We start from the raw sequence: 19969 nt of genomic DNA on the forward strand, positions 1-19969 counted from the left end.
TATTATAAATTATTTCCAGCACCATTTGACAAACCAAGGACAAAATGCCTTCCACCTGTGTCCATGAGTCTGGCCAGGCTGCTGTGTGGGTTTTCCTGAGTCCAGGTGCCAACGTGAGGGCACGTGTGTACCGCTAGGATGGGGGAGTCCACGGTCTTGTTACATCTTGACAGAGCCTCAGCCACATAGGATGACTTTCTTAAAAGTTTGTGTGTGTGCGAGAGAGAGGGAGATCAAGAGGCCAGGGAAGGGCTGGAGGAGACTGGTGAGGATCCCTCACCACACGGTGCTGTGCTTAGCAGGCAGGGTAGAGGCTGGGTACACGGTCAGGCCCAGACCCCCTCACAGTGCGGGGTCCTGTGCCCGGCGGGCAGGTGAAGGAGTATGAGGAGGAGATCCACTCGCTGAAGGAGCGGCTGCACATGTCCAACCGGAAGCTGGAGGAATATGAGCGGAGATTGCTGTCCCAGGAAGAGCAGACCAGCAAAATCCTGATGCAGTATCAGGCCCGGCTGGAGCAGAGCGAGAAGAGGCTACGGCAGCAGCAGGTGGAAAAGGACTCCCAGATCAAGAGCATCATCGGCAGGTGAGGAGCGGCCCGGGGAGGGCTGTGAGGAAAAGCCTGAGGCTGAAGAGGGTCAGCGAACCCTGCCTCCAGTCCCACCCACTCCCCCAGCTCAGGACACCTGGAAGAAAGCCCACCCCCCTCCTAGGGATGCCACCTCCTCCACCATTTACCAGATGGAGAGAAATCTCATGCTTAGTGCATTAAATGTCCCTTTACTAAACTTTGCTCTCTCTCCTAGTAATGTCTGAAGCCCTTAGAAGTGTACTTCTTACTGTCCAACCATCTCTGTGTGTCTGGACTGGCCTAGGCTGGGACTCCAGCCTATGATGCTCACCCCAAATCTAAGCAGAGGTCCCTTAGCCACAGTGGCCCCTGACCTTCCCATCCTGGAGAGGTGTTCCATCCTGGAGTGAACGATGCTCACTCTCCCTTGCGCTCTGCCAAGCCCTGAGCTCCAAAGGAAGTGTCTCAACAAGGGGGTCCGTTAGCTTGAGAGCTCGGTAGGACCCCACACCCCACTCCAACCAGGGCCAGTTCCACTGCCATCCCTTCTCAGTGTATTTTTCAGGAATATTAATTAGAAAAGCTTGACTTGAAACTTTTTGGAAAACCACTGCTGTGATATCCTTTATGAGAAATCACCTTGAGAACCTTCTTTGAAGGGAGAGAGAAGCTGGGAATTATGATTGTAGAGACCCCTCTTGGGCCAGGGGTGTCCAGGGGCTGCCCTGGAGGCAGTCTCAGTTCCGTGAGGTGGCATAGGGAATGAAGGCAGATCTTCAGCTGCAGCGTCTGTGGAAGGGCCTGCTCATGGATAGAGTGCTGAGTGCTGTGTGCCTGGTGGGTGGGGTCCCCGGGGCACAGAGGCCCATCCTCAGCAGGGAGATGCAAGCATTCCTGAAGCCGGGTGAATGATGGGCAGTCTCTGGGGATCGAAGGAATGGAGGGATTCTGAGTGCAGGGGAGAAAAGTGCCAAAGCTTCTTGAGAGAGTAGCAGGGTTCCCAGGGTTGGGATCTCCCTGGGCAGGCTCCCCGCCTGTGCCCGCCACTAACCCCACTGAAGCCCGTCCCTTCAGGCTGATGCTGGTGGAGGAGGAGCTGCGCCGGGACCACCCCACCATGGCTGAGCCGCTACCCGAACCCAAGAAGAGGCTGCTCGACGCTCAGGTGGAAATTACAATGTCATTTATCTTCTCCGTGTCCCATCCCCATCCATCCCACTGTCCTTCGTGAGGTCACCGCGCCAGCCACCCCGGCCCCATCGCCTCCGTCTCTCCCGTCGTCCTTCGTCCGGCGGCCGTTCTCGGCTGTCCCCGCGACCCCATCTTCATCCCGTCGTCTGTGCCTTCGTCACTCCTAGCAGCGTCAGCCCCCACCCCCCCCCCCCGTGCCTCCCCACCCTGCCTCCCCTGCTCGGCCGCATTTCAGGACCTCCAGCCAGAACCTCAGCCTCTCTGCCCCCAGGCCCGAGTCCTGGCCCTGGCCCCGGCCCCTTCCGGGCTGGCCCCCGTGTAAGTCAGAGAGCAAGGTCTCCCCAAGCGCCTCTCAGGCCAGGGAGCCGGAGGCAGTGCTTCACCAGCGCAGAGCCCCAGGCACCAGGGGTGCTTGTGTCCCGGGCTCCAGCGGGTGCCCTGGGGGTGCTCGTCACCACTGCTTCCTGGGCCCCTCAGTTCTCCTTGTCTTTGACAGCTCGCTAGGCCTCTTCCCAGCTCCTGGGATCTTGAAGCCCATCTCCCGGCCCCACACTCTGAGCCCTCCCCTCCTGCCTCTGTTTAAAGCCCAGGCTGCCTTCTTTGGCCCTGCTCCCCCTCTGGTCCTCACACCTGCCCGACCACCCCAGCTCCCGCCATCCGCCCTCTCTCACCCCAGCCAGCTTTTAGGACTTCCCTCCCGCCCTCTAACCCCTTGTTTCCCACCCCCCAGTTCAGCTCACTTGCCCACCCATGCTTCTCTCTCCTCTGCTCTGACCTCCAGGCTCCCCCCCAGAACCACCAAGGCTCCTGACCCCTTGACCCCACTCTCTCCCCCTGCAGCTCCTCATCAGGTAATTCTCCTGGTTCCGCTTTGACCACGGGCGGAGGACACAGGGGGAGGTGACTCCGGACCACTGCAGGTTGGTCGTGAAGCCCACTCCCTCTGACTCTCCAGAGCCCCTCCCCGGTTCACGGCTGCCCCCCACACCTGAGGACCTCCCCAGATGTGACCCTCCGGACACCTGCACAGACCCATCTTCCCAGGCACTGCCCCAGAGCACTTCCCTGCCGCCTCCCAGAACCGTTCAGGGACCCCTGCCCGCTACCAAGCGCTTTACCCTAGATGCCTGCACATCCCTAGATCACAGCGCCTCCCCACACAACCTCCCCGCACCTCCCCCTGACCCTGCCTCCTCCTCTAACCTCTCCAGTGTATGTCTGTCACCCCCCATTTCACCAAAGCGTCCTTGGGGGTTGGGACGTTGGGGGTAGGGTTTGTTAAGGAGGGGTGGTGACGCTGGGTTAGGGGGGCGCTGGCTAAAGGGGCTGTGATGGCTGCAGCAGGTAGGCTGGGGTTTCCTCTTCCTTCTCCCTCCCTCTGGTTCTGTGGAGAGCCCTCCTTCCTTCCACCCCTCACCTGTTGATCTTCCTCCTTCCCTACATCTGTGAGATAGACAGCATCTGGGGCTCCTATTCGGCCCTGCTGGGTGGGAGTTAAGTGTGTAGTTAATGCAGGGAGACTTTGGGGGGCTTGGAAAGGGTGCCATTCAGATGTCAAAACAGTAAGGGTGAGTGAAGCAAGGAGAAGGATCGAGAAAGGAGACCCTGATGGATGTTAGGACGTGGACGGGCCCACATGGTGTGGGAGTTGGCAGTGGCAGGAGATGTCTTCTTAGATAAGATCATGGGTTGGTAGCCGTGTTGCTTTCAGGCAGAGATGCTAGGTTGGGGGCTGCTAATGCCATTCACTCCCTTTCTCCTGCTACCCGGACAAAGAATCCTACCTGAAAAGCCAGTAAATGGGAACCTGTCAACCAGTGACATCACTTCTGAGAGGCTTTATTTTCTGCAGGATGGATCTGCAGTGGGCAGTGGCTCCTCACACTGTAATTTTAACTCTCTGCCTGCCCAGCCTCTCTGTCAAATTAGTTAGTGAGCTGAAAACAGATGCTGCCAGGCACCAGGGGACCTCACCATTTAAAGGACTCCTGTGGTGAATTCTTTTGTAAAATGAATAATGGCACCCTAATTTATCTCCTTTCTAAATTTGGGTCCCTGGGGGTGTAGGGGGCATGCAGACAAGCAGAGGGAAGGGAGTCTGAGGTTTCCTTCCCCTGCTCTCCCGCCACTCAGGATGCCCTACTGCACGTGACTTCCTCTCTCACTGACTCTTGGAAAAGTGTGGGAGATACTCAGTAGCTAAGAGGGCAGCTTTGCTTAAATCTTGGGTTTGGGTGACCTTTGAGAGGTGAGGAAAACTAATCCAGGAGCCTCTGCCTGGAATGTTTTTAACGTCTTTAGCGATTTGGTCAGACACAGCTTGGTTGCTAGGCTTCAATGCCCTATATCCCAGGAAATAATCTGGACACTTTTTCTAAATCCCCTTCAGGTATTGGTCCCTCTGCAACTCAACCATTAACATAAAAATTAACTTTATGTCTGTATTTTTAAAAGCCAAATGAGCGACCTGAAGCATAGACTACATGGTGTTCTTCTCTGCTCCCAGCAGAGGAACAGAAGCCAGAGCTGAGGGGCGGAGACAGGAGTTGGTCCAGGAAGGGTAGGAAGGGGTAGAATAGGACCAGGGGTGGGAGTCCCCCCTCACCTTCTAACTGGGAGCCCAGGGTGAGGGAACGAAAGGAACGTGGGGGTGGAGAGGAACAAAGTCCCTCTGCTTCCTGGGGACGCAGAGCTTGGGGCATGCTGCGTCTCTGCAGGAGCTCCTGGTCCTTCTTTTCTGATATCAGCGTGAGAGAGAGGCAGCCCTCCCACAGGATTTTTCCCTTCCCACATTACTTCCCTGAATCCCGTTCCTTCACCCCAGTACAGTTAAACCTCTCTAATTTAGAATGTTGTATTTGAGGAGATGGCCACTCTGAATAAGTGACAAAACTGAATGACAGTATCTGTTTAATGAAATGCATGTCTTCAGAATATATACAGTAAGTAGAACTCCATGGACGAGGCTTTTCCACTCCAGGCCCTCAGGGAGCATGTGTTAATGAGTGGATAGGATTGAAAAGCCTGTTTTCTGGTATAGATTAAATATTCCCTCCCACAGACATGTTTCTACTATTAATTTGCTTAGCACATTCTTTCTTCACAGATAAAGGAAAACTCAAGCCCGGTTTTTGTTCAAATTATGAAAAAATTCCAGTCCATGGGGGTTTGGATTAATGAGGTTTTGCTGTACTGCCTTTCCTTGTTCCCTCTGCACTAAGTTCCCACCTCAGGTTGGCGGTGGCCTGGGAGGGGCCCCTGGCAGCGGAACGTGCCAGGGTTAGCTTGGGGGTGAGAGAGGAAACTGACCTCTTTTGAAATGGGTTCCTGGTGTGACTCCTGGGGTTGAAGGCCCCAGTTAGGAGTCGGGGTGAGAGTCTCTTCTCCCTGATTCCAGAAGATGTACCTTCTCCTGCAGGTGAGAACCAATGAGGAGGATGTGGGTGGGAGGGGTCTCCTGGGGGAAGGGGGTGGGACAGTTGGTGGAGTGGGCCAGCTCTTGGGGGAGGCCACTGCTTGGGGGCTGGCAGCCAGGCCCCCGCGAAGCGTCTCAATAAGTCCGCGCTCTCCTCTTTGGTATCTTGCAGGAGAGGCAGCTTCCCCCCTTGGGTCCAACAAACCCGCGTGTGACGCTGGCCCCACCTTGGAACGGCCTGGCCCCCCCAGCCCCACCTCCCCCACCCCGGCTGCAGATCACTGAGAACGGCGAGTTCCGAAACACCGCAGACCACTAGCCCACCCAGCATCTCAGACTTCCTCCTCCCTCCTTGTGCACCCCACCCTGGAACGGCACCGACCACCAGGACTGGACGTCGCCGAGGGACAGCGGGATCGCCTCCCTGAACGCCTCCTTGTGGGGCACCAGTCCCCCACCCGCACTGCACCATTTCTGGGAGGGAGAGCGGGGACCCTCAGCTGCCCCCTTTTCCTTCCTGCTGGGGTGCTGTCCCCTGTGACCCCCAGGACCCTTGCCCCAGGACACAGACCCCTTCACTCCGGGGTGCTATCCCCATCCTCTGCCTCATCGTTCCCCTGAGCACTGGGGGACAGACCCTCACCCCCACCCTGGGGGTGCGGCACCTCCAAACTTTCAACTTCAGGGTGATTTTTTAGCAGTAACCAGAGCTGACAATCTAACTCCCCTCCACCGCCCCATTTTGGCCTCCCCTGTCCCCCTTGTTATGGGGAGGGGCCCCAGGTGAGGGGGTCCTATTACCCCTTGATTTCTCAGGAGCGTCTGGGGGGGCTCAGCACGCACAAACTCCTTCTCCTCCTACCACTCTCAAATACTCTCCCTCCCCACCCAGAACCCAGATGGGGTGGAGGGGCCGCCGGGCAGGGAGGGGGCGGCAAAGGGGGAATGGGACTTGTCTCCCTTTCTTCCCATACCTGATCTGCTCTTGGCTGGTCCCAGAGCGGGGTGAGGGGGCTCAGGCCCCCCCCTCCCCCAGTGTGTTGGGTGGGGTGGAACTGAGGTTCAGGGGAGGGGTTAGGGTTTAGGAGTGGGGTGTATGTTGGGGAGGACAGACTAGCTGATCTGCCCTACCCTGACACACACAGCCCCCCTGCCCCCCACCTCTTGGTCTCTACTCCCAGGGGGAGGGGGGAACTTACTCTAGGAAAAGCCATGTCTCTCTCCCCCAGGGCAGGGGGACCTGTGTTGGAGGAGGGGTGTTGGGGGCCCCCTTCCATGACTCTGTCCCCTGGGGGAGGTAGGACAGGGCTGGGCTTCCCTCTCATCCTCCCCACCCCCCCAATCTCCCTCCACGTCTCTCCCTCCCGCCAGCGCCAGCTCCACAATTTTTCGGTGTTTCTCTGTACATAGCTCTCTGGCGGGATAGGGGAGGTAGGATGGATGGGGTTTGGGGTGGGTCAGTCATAGGAGGAGAGAAGGTCCTCCTTGGCACCCCCTCTTCCCTGACTGCTGTCCTCTACCCAGCCTTGCCCCCTCATCCCTTCTTGCGTTTGGTATTGAGACTTCTCAGACTCCACCCTTCTTTCTTTTGTATGGACAGTTCCCCTTCAGTCCCATACCCCTACATACAGACACCCAGCCGGGGCCAAATTTATACTTATATAAAAGTTGTAAATATGTGAAATTTTATCCCTGTGCCCTTCCTTGCTTTCCCAACCTCAGACCCTACCCCTGGACCTCCTTTCCTCTCTTCTTTGGCTGTTGTAATTATCTGGGATTTGTACTGTACATATCCGGGGTGTGTGTGTGTGGGCTGGGGGCAACCCCTCTGTACAGCGCTTCCTGGCCCCCTCCCCACCACGATTCCCTCTCCCCCAATAAGGGTAGGGAGATGTTCTTCCTACCTGTTTTATTTTGTTTTCTCGTTCTCCCTCCCCACCCCACCCCACCCCCAGCCTACTCTCTCCCCCACCACTGCCCCTTCCACTCCCAGCCCCATTTCCTTTTTTTCTGGAGTGTGTGGTGAAACAGAAAAATCATGTTTAATAAACGGAGATTGTTCTTTTACCGCGGTGCTGACTTTCCTAGTCTAGGACCTCCCGGAGGATCAGCATGGTGACAGGAACTGCTTTTTGAGGAAGCTGACAGCTTGGGAGAAATTCTGTATCCTTGTGTGACGCCATAGTCTTGGCCCTAGAATATCGCTCTCCCAACTAGCAAGATTGTTTTGAGTAGGGGTTTTTGCACAGGCCAAATTTCCCCCATGTGTCTCACCATTGCGCCACTTAACCCCAAGAGAAAAGAGGTTAAGGAACAGCAGCAGTATCTGATAAAAAATAACAAGTGTACATCTACATGTCCCTTAAAAGTAATTACCTAGAAGAGAAGATTATTTCATTGTTGGTTAAAGTGCTCCCGTACGGAACGGAGGAAAGAACTTGGTGCCTCAGCCTTGTGGAGTCGGCCCCTGAGCCAGCACTTGCCGTCTCGGCTTCCCCTGAGGAAAGGATGGGAACTCCTACCTCGCTGGTGGCGGGTCGGGGGAGGGGGCGTGGGATAGAAGGTGATATGAACAATACCTAATACGCTAGGTGTCCTCTTAATCTCAGCATCCATCGGGGGCAGGCGTTACATTTAATCACTGGCACGGCTCACTGGTGGCACCCTCGGTACCGCCTGCGCATTCTCATCCCTTCTGCGGCCCCAGCCGGGTGTACTGCCTCCCGCCAGGACCGCCTTCTCGCCGGCATGACCAATCGACGTGAGGCTTGTAGGCCGGCGCCCTCCGATTGGCTGCCTCCCTGGCCCCGCCCAACTCCCCGGGGGTCCGCTTCCGGCGGGGAGGAGGCGGCTTCCGGCCGAGGCGGCGCGGTTGCTGCAGAGCCGCTCTGGACGCAGGACCGCGTGTGTACCCGTGGGGGCGTGGCGACAGGAAGGGCCAAGTGGCTGGCGCTCGCGGTCCCCGGGTACCTGCCAGGGAGTTGGACTCTGCGGGCACGTGAGTTGGGGAGCGGAACGGTGGGAAGAAGCCGACCGGGCCGGCGGGATCCGGCTCGCGGCTGAAGGACCTCCTCCTCGCCACAGGCCCTTCAAGTTCAATCCCCGGTTGGTGTTTTGTTGTGGTTTGTTTTCGTTTTCTTGGCGGGGGAGTGTGTGGGACTGTTCTGCCCGAACCACCGGCTACCGAAAAGTTCCACACGTTGGGGTGCAGCGGAGGCGGACGTTGCTTGGGGAGATACGATTGTCTTTATCCACAGCTTCTGTGACCCCTTCTTTCCTCCACAGCCCTCGTCGCGCAGGGGCTCTCCCCCGCCCTCTCACCTCCTGTACCCGACCCTCTGGGATCTCTTTCTTCCCCAGGAGGCCATGGATACCTCGACGCCTTTGCCTCCTGTAGCCCCCTCCCCAGCCTGCAACCCAGCCCCACGGACGATCCAGATCGAGTTCCCCCAGCACAGTTCTTTGCTGCTGGAGGCCCTGAACCGCCACAGGCTGGAGGGAAAGTTCTGTGACGTCTCTCTCCTGGTGCAGGGCCGCGAACTGAGGGCCCACAAAGCAGTGTTGGCCGCCGCTTCTCCTTACTTCCACGACAAACTACTTCTGGGGGATGCACCGCGTCTCACCCTACCCAGCGTTATCGAAGCCGATGCCTTCGAGGGGCTGCTCCAGCTCATTTATTCGGGGCACCTCCGTCTGCCCCTGGATGCTCTCCCTGCGCACCTTCTTGTGGCCAGTGGCCTGCAGATGTGGCAAGTGGTAGATCAGTGCTCAGAGATCCTTAGAGAACTGGAAAACGCAGGTGGTGGGATTTCGTCCCGAGGAGTAGCCCCTTTCCACACACTTCTTTCCACCACAGGAGGCTGGTCCATCCGCTCTTCTCCTTTCCAGACCCCGGCACAGTCTTCTGCTTCTAACCAGAGCTCGATTGGAGGGGAGGGGAGTGAACTGGGAGATATATTACAGCTTCAGGTTGAAGAGGAAGATGAGGAAGAAGATGAGGAAGACCAAGGGTCAGCAGCACCCTGTCAGACTCCTCAGCCTCAGAGAGGATCAGGGAGTTTTCCTCCCCCTCCTATATCCTACCCCCTGCCCACATCCACTATTCCTTGCAGAGTTCCAGAGGGCAAGAGTGCCCCACCTGAGCCTCCTGCTCCTCATACTGCATTGCCCCCCAAAATCTTCTACATCAAGCAGGAACCCTTTGAGTCCAAGGAGGAGATAGCTGGAGGCGGAAGTCAGTCTGTAGGAGCAAAGGAGGAGACCAAAGTGTTTCCAGCAGGGAACACTGAAGAGAATGGAGAACTAGGGTTCCTGCTGCCCTCAGGAGCAGGGACAACATCTGGAGGAGGTGATCCATCCTGGAAACCAGTGGATCTTCATGGGAATGAAATCCTATCAGGGGGTGCGGGACCTGGGGGAGTAGGGCAGGCTGTGCATGGGCCTGTGAAGCTAGGTGGCGCTCCCCCTGCAGATGGAAAACGCTTTGGTTGTTTGTGTGGGAAACGCTTTGCAGTGAAGCCAAAGCGTGACCGGCACATCATGCTGACCTTCAGCCTTCGACCCTTTGGCTGTGGCATCTGCAACAAGCGTTTCAAGCTGAAGCACCACCTGACAGAGCATATGAAGACGCATGCTGGAGCCCTACATGCCTGTCCTCACTGTGGTCGCCGGTTCAGAGTCCATGCCTGTTTCCTTCGCCATAGGGACCTCTGCAAGGGTCAGGGCTGGGCCACTGCTCACTGGACTTACAAGTGATTGCTAAGGCCATATGCTAACTTTCAGGACAAGGGAGCCACTACTGCTGATGGATACTTATTACCCCTCACTACCACAGTACCCTAATCCTGTATCTTGATGTTGGTGTTGGTGGTTTTTTCTTGGCCATACCTCGTAGCATGCCACCAGGGATTGAACCTGCACCCCTGCAGTAGACAGTGCAGAGTCCTAACCACTGGACTAGCAGCAACGTCATATCTTGTTAGTTATTCCACAAGGATAGATATATTATGGATCTCTTCTTGGATGTGGGCCTCAACCTGACAGATTTGAAAACTTGATTTCTCATCTCCAGGTTTTTGCTAACTATCCTCCGGGAGACTGGTTTACAGGCCCTAGATATACTGATCAGTTGCCTGTAATCGATCCTTTCATACAGGAAACTGGATTAAATTTCAGATTAGAAGTTTTATTTGATGAGAGAGGAGTTAGAGCAAGAAAAATTATGATAAATGTTTAATTCAGTCTCTATGAGAAGTTAAGGGAGCTGGTCTCCATCTAGAGATGTGTTTGATTCAGAGTTCTAGTAATCCAGAGACTAAGCTCTAAGCTTTACTTTTCCCTCATCATTGCTGAAATTTTATGAGTAAAGGTCTTATATACTTTTCTTTTGTTATGATTTTCTGGAAACCCTTCAGTCTATAAATTACTTTCTCACCAGTAGGTACTTTTTCAACACCTTTATTTTGTATGTTGTAGTTGAGCGCTTTAACAAACTGAGAATTCCATGAGTCACTTAGAACCCTCTTTAATAGAGGTATTCCCTCCACAGTCTGTGCCTCTTGTCTACCTTTGACCACCACTTATCACTCATATTGATCACAGGGACTGAAGTGTGATCAGTGAACTCAGGAGATGGCCATTGACCTAAAAATAAAATACTCTCAGGGTAGTGCCACTGCTCTGAACAAGAGGCCGAGGTTAGAGGGACTCAGGGCTGAGATGGCACATGCTGAAAACTAGAGAAATAACTGCACAGTGGGACCATACCTCCTCCCTGTCCATCCTCACCCACATTACAGCCCCTTGGTCCACACACAGAAGGGTAGATATTGGAATGGGGAGATTGTCGTAGTTTTATTTCTTCAAATAAACTTTGCCATGAAATCTAAGCTAACTATGAACTGAATTGAGTCATTTATATGGGAGAGAACATGTGAAAAGAGTTGCGAAGACCTGGATGTCTTCCTTATGCAGCTGGGTTATGTCAGTGGGGGAAGAACCAGATAGTTTCATGCTGATGCAGAGAACACAATCCTGGACATTGGTGGACCAGATTCTCAGTCCTCACCTGCCTTTTTTGTTTTGAGGGGTGGGGTGTTATGTACCTTCTAACTGGTTCTTTGTTTTTTGTTTATTATTTTAGAGATTGTTCACATGATTTTATAATGTTGCCTCCTGACCTCATATATTATGTGTATTGTTTGGTTTGTTCAACATTTATTGCAAAGCACTGTACTCAACCCTGACTTACACTCTTAACCTTGAAGAGTTTGCAGCTACTACCAAAGCTAGACATAATGACAGTGTGGTATAGTAAGTCCATGATGGGGGACAGTACAAGCTACTGTAGTGGCACAAAGGAAGCTGAGTAAAGAACCTATTATAGATCACCAGAGGTTTCACAAAGACCTCCGTTGCCAGAGTGTGGCAGTGGGGATAGGTGGCCGAATTGATGTGGAAATGGTGAGCATGAGAACCGTAGAGGCAAGACTGGCAGCCTTTGCCAAAGCAGGTACCTCGGAAGTTAGTAGGTATGGAGCCTAAAGGGGCTACAACTATGACTGTGGCTGAGAAGGTGAGTTCTAGCTGGGATCTGTCAGTCTTTCTAAAGAGCCATCCCCACTATTAGGACTGTGACCACACTGGGTACAGGGTCAGGGATGGAGGCTGCCACCCTTGGATCTACTGCCATGCCACCCACCTGTCATTCTTTGGCGCACATTCTGTAAGTGGGTGTATCTGTTGGCCAGGATCCTTGGATTGCAAGTAATGGAAGCTGGCTCTGACTAGCCTTATCAAAACAGGAGTCTGAAGGATGTAGAGTGGCTCCTGGAACAGAAGGGCTAAAAGACCAGCCTTTGGAAGGATGACACCTGGGTCAGCTCCGGGGCTTCAGGGAGCAGAAACGGGGGGTTTCTTCAGGTCATATGTTTTAGGAAGACCCAATCAGTCTTATGTCTCGTGTCTCTTGTCTTAAGATGAAATTTCCAGGAGTGGACTCTGCCTCAGGGCCACCCTCCGGCAAGAGCACTGTGACCATGCATTTCACTGAGGCAACAAGTCCTGGAATCCTCAAGGGTAAATTGAAGTTCTGGGACAGAAGAGTGGGGAAGGGGGCCCACCCAAGAACAGAGGTCCACACATACAGTCTCCACATGTTGCCCATCTCGGGATCTGTAAAGCTTCAGGTATACCTGGCACTTGATAGATGTCTAGACGTACGACAGAATTGCCTCCTCCCGCTCCTTATTCCACACAGCTCTTTATTACTTCCTATGAAGCCCATTAAAACTCCATGTTAGAATTTTTTTTATCAAGTTATTAGAATTATAGAGAAATTGAGTTCCGTGGTGAAAGGTTTTGGTTTAAACTCACTTAAACATGCACTTCTCTGCCTCTGTCTTATCCTCTTTATAGTGGAGGACATGTCCCTTCTACTGTCCGTGGCTAGGCCCCTTGCCAGAGCCTTTGCTCTTTTAATTATCCTCTCTATTCCATGTCTTCACTCTTCTGTCTCTAGTTTCTCATTAATAGTTAATATGTTCATGGGATTGTGAGAATTAATACATGTAAAATGCTTAAAACAGTGCCTTGTCCTTAGTAAACTCAATAAATGTCAGCTGTTATTATAGACTGAGAGCGTCAGTTCCCCACACTCGGATCAGTTCTCTCAGGGAGCATTTACATCCATAAAGGGAAAGTGTTTTCAACTAAAAGGGAAATGAGGCATACAGCACTCGGTAAGGATTAGGTGTTATCATTTTAATTACTGCCTTTCTCATAAATGCTAGTTTTTCAGGGCTCTTCCCCTGTCTTCTAACTTGATACACTCCTGGATGATTTTTATCCACTTTTCTTGAGTTAAAGCATTTAAATACTGGTGACCCTTAGTTTTATATATCCAGTTTTCCTAACCCCCAAACCACTTAGATTCTTCCCTCTTTATTCCTTCAACAATAAGCGTCTACTGTGTACTGGGTACTGATGAGGAAAGCAGAAAGTATCACAAGGACTTGGGCCTGTGTTTTCGCTTTAAGAGACAGATGTTTAAACCATCGTGTACATACTCCATAGATGAAAGGAAATACAACAGGCAATAAGATGGAGAGCAACAGGAAAGGAAGGTATACTATACATATTTATCTAGTATGCAAAGCAAAAGAAAGACCCAGACTGTTGCCCTAATGGTCCAGGAGCGAGTGACAAGAATGAAGACAGAACATGAAATCTGGTGCAAGGGGTCAGGGGACCTGTGGCCTCTACTGGACTGAGGTGCAGAGTCTACTCTGAGTCCAGCTTTTATTCGTAACTGCAGACTACAAGACTTTCTCAGATCTTATCTTTCTCAACACACATGCCGTATCAATCACATATTCCTAAACATCACGGACTACACTGACACAGTCCAGATCTTGTGTTTACCCCAGGCCATTCCCTTCCTGGTCTCGGGAGCCATTAGCAAGTGCACGGGCAGCGTTCGTGCCTAATGCGGACTAGGCATTCCAAGGTCCATGCGTTCACGATCCCAGTCATAATCCCTTCTGGGTCTGAACCTGGGGTTTGTAACAAGGCTGTAATTCTAAGAAAGACATGAAAAATAATCATCAATATAGTTTCTTAATACATGCTGTTTTTCCAGGTACTATTTCTGTGAAATTTCTCAAGGCTGTGAAAATACATTATTAGGAATTCCCACTACACCAGACATGCAAAACAGGCCAAGGAGAGTGGTTCCAGTTAAGTGTTCAGCAGATGTAAAGGCCAAGGAAGAGCTAGGAAGTGTATTTGATGAGAGTGGGGACCTGGAGAGGAATGAGATGTTGTCTTAGTCCATTCTGGCATCTCTAACAATACCACAGATGTGGTGGCTTATAAACAAAAGAATCATTTCTCACACTTCTGGAGGCTGGAGTCTGAAGATCAAGTGCCAGAAGATTTGGTGTCATGATGACCTGCTTCCTGACTCATATATCTTGCTGTATCTTCACACAATGGAAAGGGAAGGGAGCTCTCTGAAGTCTCTTTTTTTAAAGGGCACTAATCCCATTCATGAGGTCTTCACCTTCATGACCTAATCTCACCAATGCCCAGCCTTCTAATAACACCACTTTGGGGATAGGATTTTAATATGAATTTTGCAAGCATAAACATTCAGTTCATTGCAGATGTTATTGAAGAGGTGGACTGGACTATATGGAGCCTTGATTATGATAAGGAATTTGGATTTGATCCTAAATGCATTGAGAAGGCAATAAGGAATGTAAAGTAGCTTCCCTGGTGCCTCAGATGGTAAAGAATCTGCCTGCAATGCAAGAGACTCGGGTTCGATCCCTGGGTCAGGAAGATCCCCTGGAGAAGGGAATGAGTACCCACTCCAGTATTCTTGCCTGGAGAATTCCATGGACAGAGAAGCCTTGTGGGCTTCAGTCCCTGGGATTGCAAAGAGTTGGACATGAGTGAGTGACTTCACACTTTCACTGGACTTCCCTGGTGGTCCAGTGGTAAAGAATCCATCTGCCAATGCAGTGGACATGGCTTCCATCCGTCCAGGAAGATCCCACAGGCCTCGGTGTAGCTAAGCCTGTGTGCTGCAACTATTGAGCCTGCGCTCAGCAGCAAGAGAAGCCACGGCGATGAGAAGACCGTGCACCTCAGAGAAAGCCAGAATGCAACAACGAAGACTCAATGAAGCCAAAAATAAATTTTATACAGAGGGCAAGAGCGGGAGCAGGGAGACCAATTAGGCTATTTCATTAGTGCAGACAAGAAGTCAGTAAAAGCAGATACGGAGAGAAGGAGATGGATTAAAGTTACTGTTTTTCGAGGTAGGACTGACACACAGCATTTTAACAGCTTAATACAGAGATTGTGGGAAAGTAAAATACCAAGGATGATTTCTAGAGTTTTGGCTTGAGTTAGAGGCCATTTAATGAGTGGGAGACAGGAATAGAACTTGGGAGTGATCACAAGCAGCTGGATGTATTGACAAGTGTTCTTCTAGACAAGGGGGTGGCAAACTTATTCTATAAGGGATCGCATAGTAAATAGCAGGCTTTACATGCCAAGAGGCAAAATCAAGGATATATAGATACGTAAATTAAGGAAAACAAATTTCCACAATTTCTTTGTATTTATTAACAACATTCAAAATAATTGAGTACAAATTTTTGTTGTACAAGTCAGCTGCTGAATTGGGGATCAAAATTACTGTTTCCTAGGACTTCCCCGGGGTGATCTGGTGGTTAAGACTGTGCTTCCAGTGCAGAGGACATGGATTCAACCCCTGGTTGGGGAACCAAGGTCCCATGTGCTGCATGGTGCAGCTAAAAAAAAAATTACAAGCAGTGTTTCCTATCATTATAATCAACTGCAAATGTTCATCTGTTAGTGCTGATCTGTAATGAGATTTTTTATATTTGATCTTTGAAAATGTCTTCACACAGGTAATACTGCCAGAACTGGTATCAGTCTAAGAGCATGTGATTTTAATTGAGCATATTCATCACTTGAAAGGCATTTATAGAGTTCTATCATTTATATTCTCTAGATACTCGCCTTTTATCATATCATTACATTGTCAATTCAGTTCAGTTTAGTCGCTCAAGTTGTGTCCGAGTGTTTGCAGCCCCACGGACTGCAGCACGACAGGCTTCCCAGTCCATGACTAACTGCCGGAGTTTGCTCAAACTCCTGTCCATCGAGTTGGTGAGCCATCCAACCGTCTCTTCCTCTGTTGTCTCTTCTCCTGCCTTCAGTCTTTCCCAGCATCAAGGTCTTTTCCAGTAAGTCAGTTCTTCGCATCTGGTGGCCAAAGTATTGGAGTTTCAGCTTCAGCATCAGTCCTTCTAATGAATATTCAGGACTGATTTCTTTTAGGATTGACTGGTGGATCTTCTTGCAGTCCAAGAGACTTGAGTCTTTTCCAACAGCACAGTTCAAAAGCGTCAATTCTTCGGCGCTCAGCCTTCTTTATGGCCCAACTCTCACATCTATACATGACTACTGGAAAAAACATCGCTTTGACTATATGGACCTTTGTCGGCAAAGTAATGTCTGTTTTTTAATATGCTGTCTAGGTTTGTCATAGCTTTTCTTCCAAGAAGCAAGCGTCTTTTAATTTCACGGTTGTAGTCACTATCTGGAGTGATTTTGGAGCTCAAGAAAATAAAGTCTGTCACTGTTTCCATTGTTTCCCCGTATATTTGCCATTAGGTGATGGAACTGGATGTCATGATCTTAGTTTTTTGAATGTTGAGTTTTAAACCAGCTTTTTCACTCCCCTCTTTCACTTTTGATCAAGAGGCTCTTTAGTTCCTCTTTGCTTTCTGCCATATGGGTGGTGTTATCTACATATCTGAGGTTATTGATATTTCTCCCAGCAATATTGATTCCAGCTTGTACTTTATCCAGTCTGGCATTTCGTATGATGTACTCTGCATGTAAGTTAAATAAGCAAGGTTACAATATACAGCCTTGACATACTCCTTTCCCAATTCGGAACCAGTCTGTTGTTCCAATTCCAGTTCTAACTGTTGCTTCCTGACCTGCATACAGATTTCTTAGGAGGCAGGTCAGGTGGTCTGGTATTCCCATCTCTTTAAGAATTTTTCACTGTTTTCCACATTGCCAATTAAGCACATCCAATTGAAGGATAGGTGGAGGCTCTCCAACTGTACAGTTAAATGAAATATAGGAATTTCCTTTGCACTTGCACTGAGGTCTGAAAAATATTGTTGGAACCATAGTTTGAGTTCAGAATATGTATCTGTTGCAAATTTGTGTGAGGGTGGAGATCTTGCTTCTTGTTCTTGACTCTACCTGCGATTCAGACAACTTTAATGATTTTGCTGAGGTTTATTGATATGTTTCCATATAAGCTCTTTTTGCCTTTTAAGAAATGGTACCACGTCTACAGCCTGTCCACTGATTAATGTGTGGATGAACAAAAAGAGGTATTTATATACAGTGGAATGTTACTTGACCTTAAAAAAGGAAGGAAATCCTGACACATGCTCCAAGATAGGTGAGCCTTGAAGACGCTATGCTAAGTGAAATAAGCCAGGAACAAAAGGAAAAATACTGTTATGATTCCACTTATATGAGGGACTTAGAGCAGTCAAGTTCATAGAGACAGAAAGTATAATGGTGGTTGCTAGAGGCTGGGGAGAGCAGGAAAGGGGAATTATTGTTAAATGGGTACCTAGTTTCAGTTTGGATAGATGAGAAATGTTCTGCAGATTGATAGTGGTGATGGTTTCACAACAACGTGAATTATTTAATGCCACTGTACACTTAAAAATGGCTTAAATTGTAAATTTTGTTAGGTATATTAGCCACAATAAAAAGTAAATGAACCCTTAGTGAGCTAATGGATCTAGACATTGAGCGTCAGTGGTGGCTAATACCATAAAAAAAGAAACAACCAGACAATAAAAATATATTGCTTTTTAAAAAAAATTATTTATTTTAGTTGGAGGCTAATTACTTTACAATATTGTAGTGGTTTTGCCAAACATTGACGGGAATCCACCACGGGTGTACATGTGTTCCCCATCCTGAACGCCCCTCCCGCCTCCCTCCCATCCCATCCCATCCCTCTGGGTCATCCCAGTGCACCAGCCTTGAGCACCCTGTCTCATGCATCAAACCTGGACTGGCGAACTGTTTCATATATGATAATATACATGTTTCAATGCTATTTTCTCATATCATCCTGCCCTCACCCTCTCCCACAGAGTCCAAGTTCAGTTCAGTTCAGTTGCTCAGTTGTGTCCGACTCTTTGCGACCCCATGAATCGCAGCACGCCAGGCCTCCCTGTCCATCACCAACTCCTGGAGTTCACTCAAACTCACGTCCATCGAGTCAGTGATGCCATCCAGCCATCTCATCCTCTGTTGTCTGCTTTTCCTCCTGCCCCTAATCCCTCCCAGCATCAGAGTCTTTTCCAATGAGTCAACTTTTTGCATGAGGTGGCCAAAGTACTGGCGTTTCAGCTTTAGCATCATTCCTTCCAAAGAACCCCAGGACTGATCTCCTTTAGAATGGACTGGTTGGATCTCCTTGCAGTCCATGGGACTCTCAAGTCTTCTCCAACACCACAGTTCAAAAGCAACAATTCTTCGGTGCTCAGCTTTCTTCACAGCCCAACTCTCACATCCATACATGACTACTAGAAAAACCATAGCCTTGACTAGATGGACCTTTGTTGGCAAAGTAATGTCTCTGCTTTTCAATATGCTATCTAGGTTGGTCATAACTTTCCTTCCAAGGATAAGCCTCTTTTAATTTCATGGCTGCAGTCACCATCTGCAGTGATTTTGGAGCCCCCCAAAATAAAGTCTGACACTGTTTCCACTGTTTCCCCATCTATTTCCCATGAAGTGATGGGACCAGATGCCATGATCTTAGTTTTCTGAATATTGAGCTTTAAGCCAACTTTTTCACTCTCCTCTTTCACTTTCAAAAGACTGTTCTATACATCTGTGTCTCTTTTGCTATCTCGCCTATAAGGTTATTGTTACCATCTTTCTAAATTCCATGTATATGTATAATATGTTGCTTTTGGAGAACACTACCACCACCTATTAGTCTAACCCAAAGTATGGAACCTGAATATGATCAAACCTCAAGATACAACTACCAATTCACAGATGATGCAGAAGGCAGGGAAACATGTTAAGCCATACCACAGTGATGCAGTCAGCAAAATTAAGACTGTACGAGACTCTGGGGATTAGACAACTAGTTTTCTTAAAAAATTGCAAGGGGAAAAAAGGGATGGAAGGAAACCTGCTGTTTAAAAGATTTTAAAAGACTAAGTAATCGTAATGTGTGGGCCTTGTTTGGATCATGGTTTTTTATTTTTTAAGATTTAAAAAAATATATTATCACCTTTATGAGACAACTGACATTTGAAGATATCAGAAATTATTGTTAAAAATTTAGTTGTGATAATGCTATTGTGAGTTTAAAAAAAGAGGGAGCCTTTCTTTGGTTATTTACAGAAAAATGCATGTATCCATAGATGTAGACTGAATAAAAATGCCAAATATACATATGTATTCTAGAGAATTGTATTAATTATAATTTTTGTATATATAGTCACTTTTTTAAAAGATTGAGAAATAAATTTGGAAATAGTTAATGCACATTAAGAGCATCTAATCAATCACCAACTTGATGACATGAGTTTGAACAAGCTCTGGGAATTGGTGATGGGCAGGAAAGCCTGGCATGCTGCAGTCCATGGGGTTGCAGAGAGTTGGACACAACTGAGTGACTGAACTGAACTGAGTCAAGAATCTTGTTTTACGAGCACATTCTGGTTGGTGTTCTGGTCAAAGTTAATAAAACTTTCTACTTGACTCTAAAATAATTCATTGCTCTCTTTATTGATTTAGAGTGATCTCCAGCATATATTGCTGAGTGTAAAAAGCAAAGTGCAGTACATGAATACAGAACATGCTATGTTTTGTATGAGAGACAGTAAACAGAGACATTGCTTGGCCAACAAAGGTCCGTCTAGTCAAGGCTATGGTTTTTCCAGTGGTCATGTATGGATGTGAGAGTTGGACTGTGAAGAAAGCTGAGCGCCCAAGAATTGATGCTTTTGAACTGTGGTGTTGGAGGAGACTCGAGAATCCCTTGGACTGCAAGGAGATCCAACCAGTCCATTCTGAAGGAGATCAGTCCTGGGTGTTCATTGGAAGGAATGATGCTAAAGCTGAAACTCCAGTACTTTGGCCACCTCATGTGAAGAGATGGCTCATTTGAAAAGACTGATGTTGGGAGG

The 19969-nt window shown here is 49.4% G+C and overlaps 2 protein-coding genes across 16 annotated transcripts in view; both read left to right on the forward strand.

The window, feature by feature from the left end:
- Window positions 1-7244, forward strand: part of SYNGAP1 (synaptic Ras GTPase activating protein 1) — a 29950-nt gene extending 22706 nt beyond the window's left edge. The window contains exons 16-19 of one of the 6 annotated variants that reach the window (XR_011251356.1): window positions 375-586; window positions 1633-1736; window positions 2603-2682; window positions 5350-7244. Coding sequence is in view for 3 of the 6 variants with exons in the window: in XM_069563993.1 (XP_069420094.1) it covers window positions 375-586; window positions 1646-1736; window positions 5350-5496 (450 nt within the window). In the remaining 3 variants the exon portion in view is untranslated. Of the gene's footprint in view, window positions 1-374; window positions 587-1632; window positions 1737-2602 lie in introns of all 6 variants that reach the window. The other 5 variants (XR_011251354.1, XR_011251355.1, XM_069563993.1 and 2 more) reach the window with 5 other exon arrangements.
- A 762-nt stretch (window positions 7245-8006) lies between these two features.
- Window positions 8007-19969, forward strand: part of ZBTB9 (zinc finger and BTB domain containing 9) — a 51801-nt gene continuing 39838 nt past the window's right edge. For 5 of the 10 annotated variants that reach the window (XR_011251358.1, XR_011251359.1, XR_011251360.1 and 2 more), the window contains exon 1: window positions 8016-8282. Coding sequence is in view for 3 of the 10 variants with exons in the window: in XM_069563995.1 (XP_069420096.1) it covers window positions 8544-9932 (1389 nt within the window). In the remaining 7 variants the exon portion in view is untranslated. Of the gene's footprint in view, window positions 8283-8462; window positions 11071-19969 lie in introns of those variants that run through there. The other 5 variants (XM_069563995.1, XM_069563994.1, XM_069563996.1 and 2 more) reach the window with 5 other exon arrangements.

Source organism: Ovis canadensis, chromosome 20 (assembly GCF_042477335.2).
Source record: "Ovis canadensis isolate MfBH-ARS-UI-01 breed Bighorn chromosome 20, ARS-UI_OviCan_v2, whole genome shotgun sequence".
Lineage (NCBI taxonomy): Eukaryota > Metazoa > Chordata > Mammalia > Artiodactyla > Bovidae > Ovis > Ovis canadensis.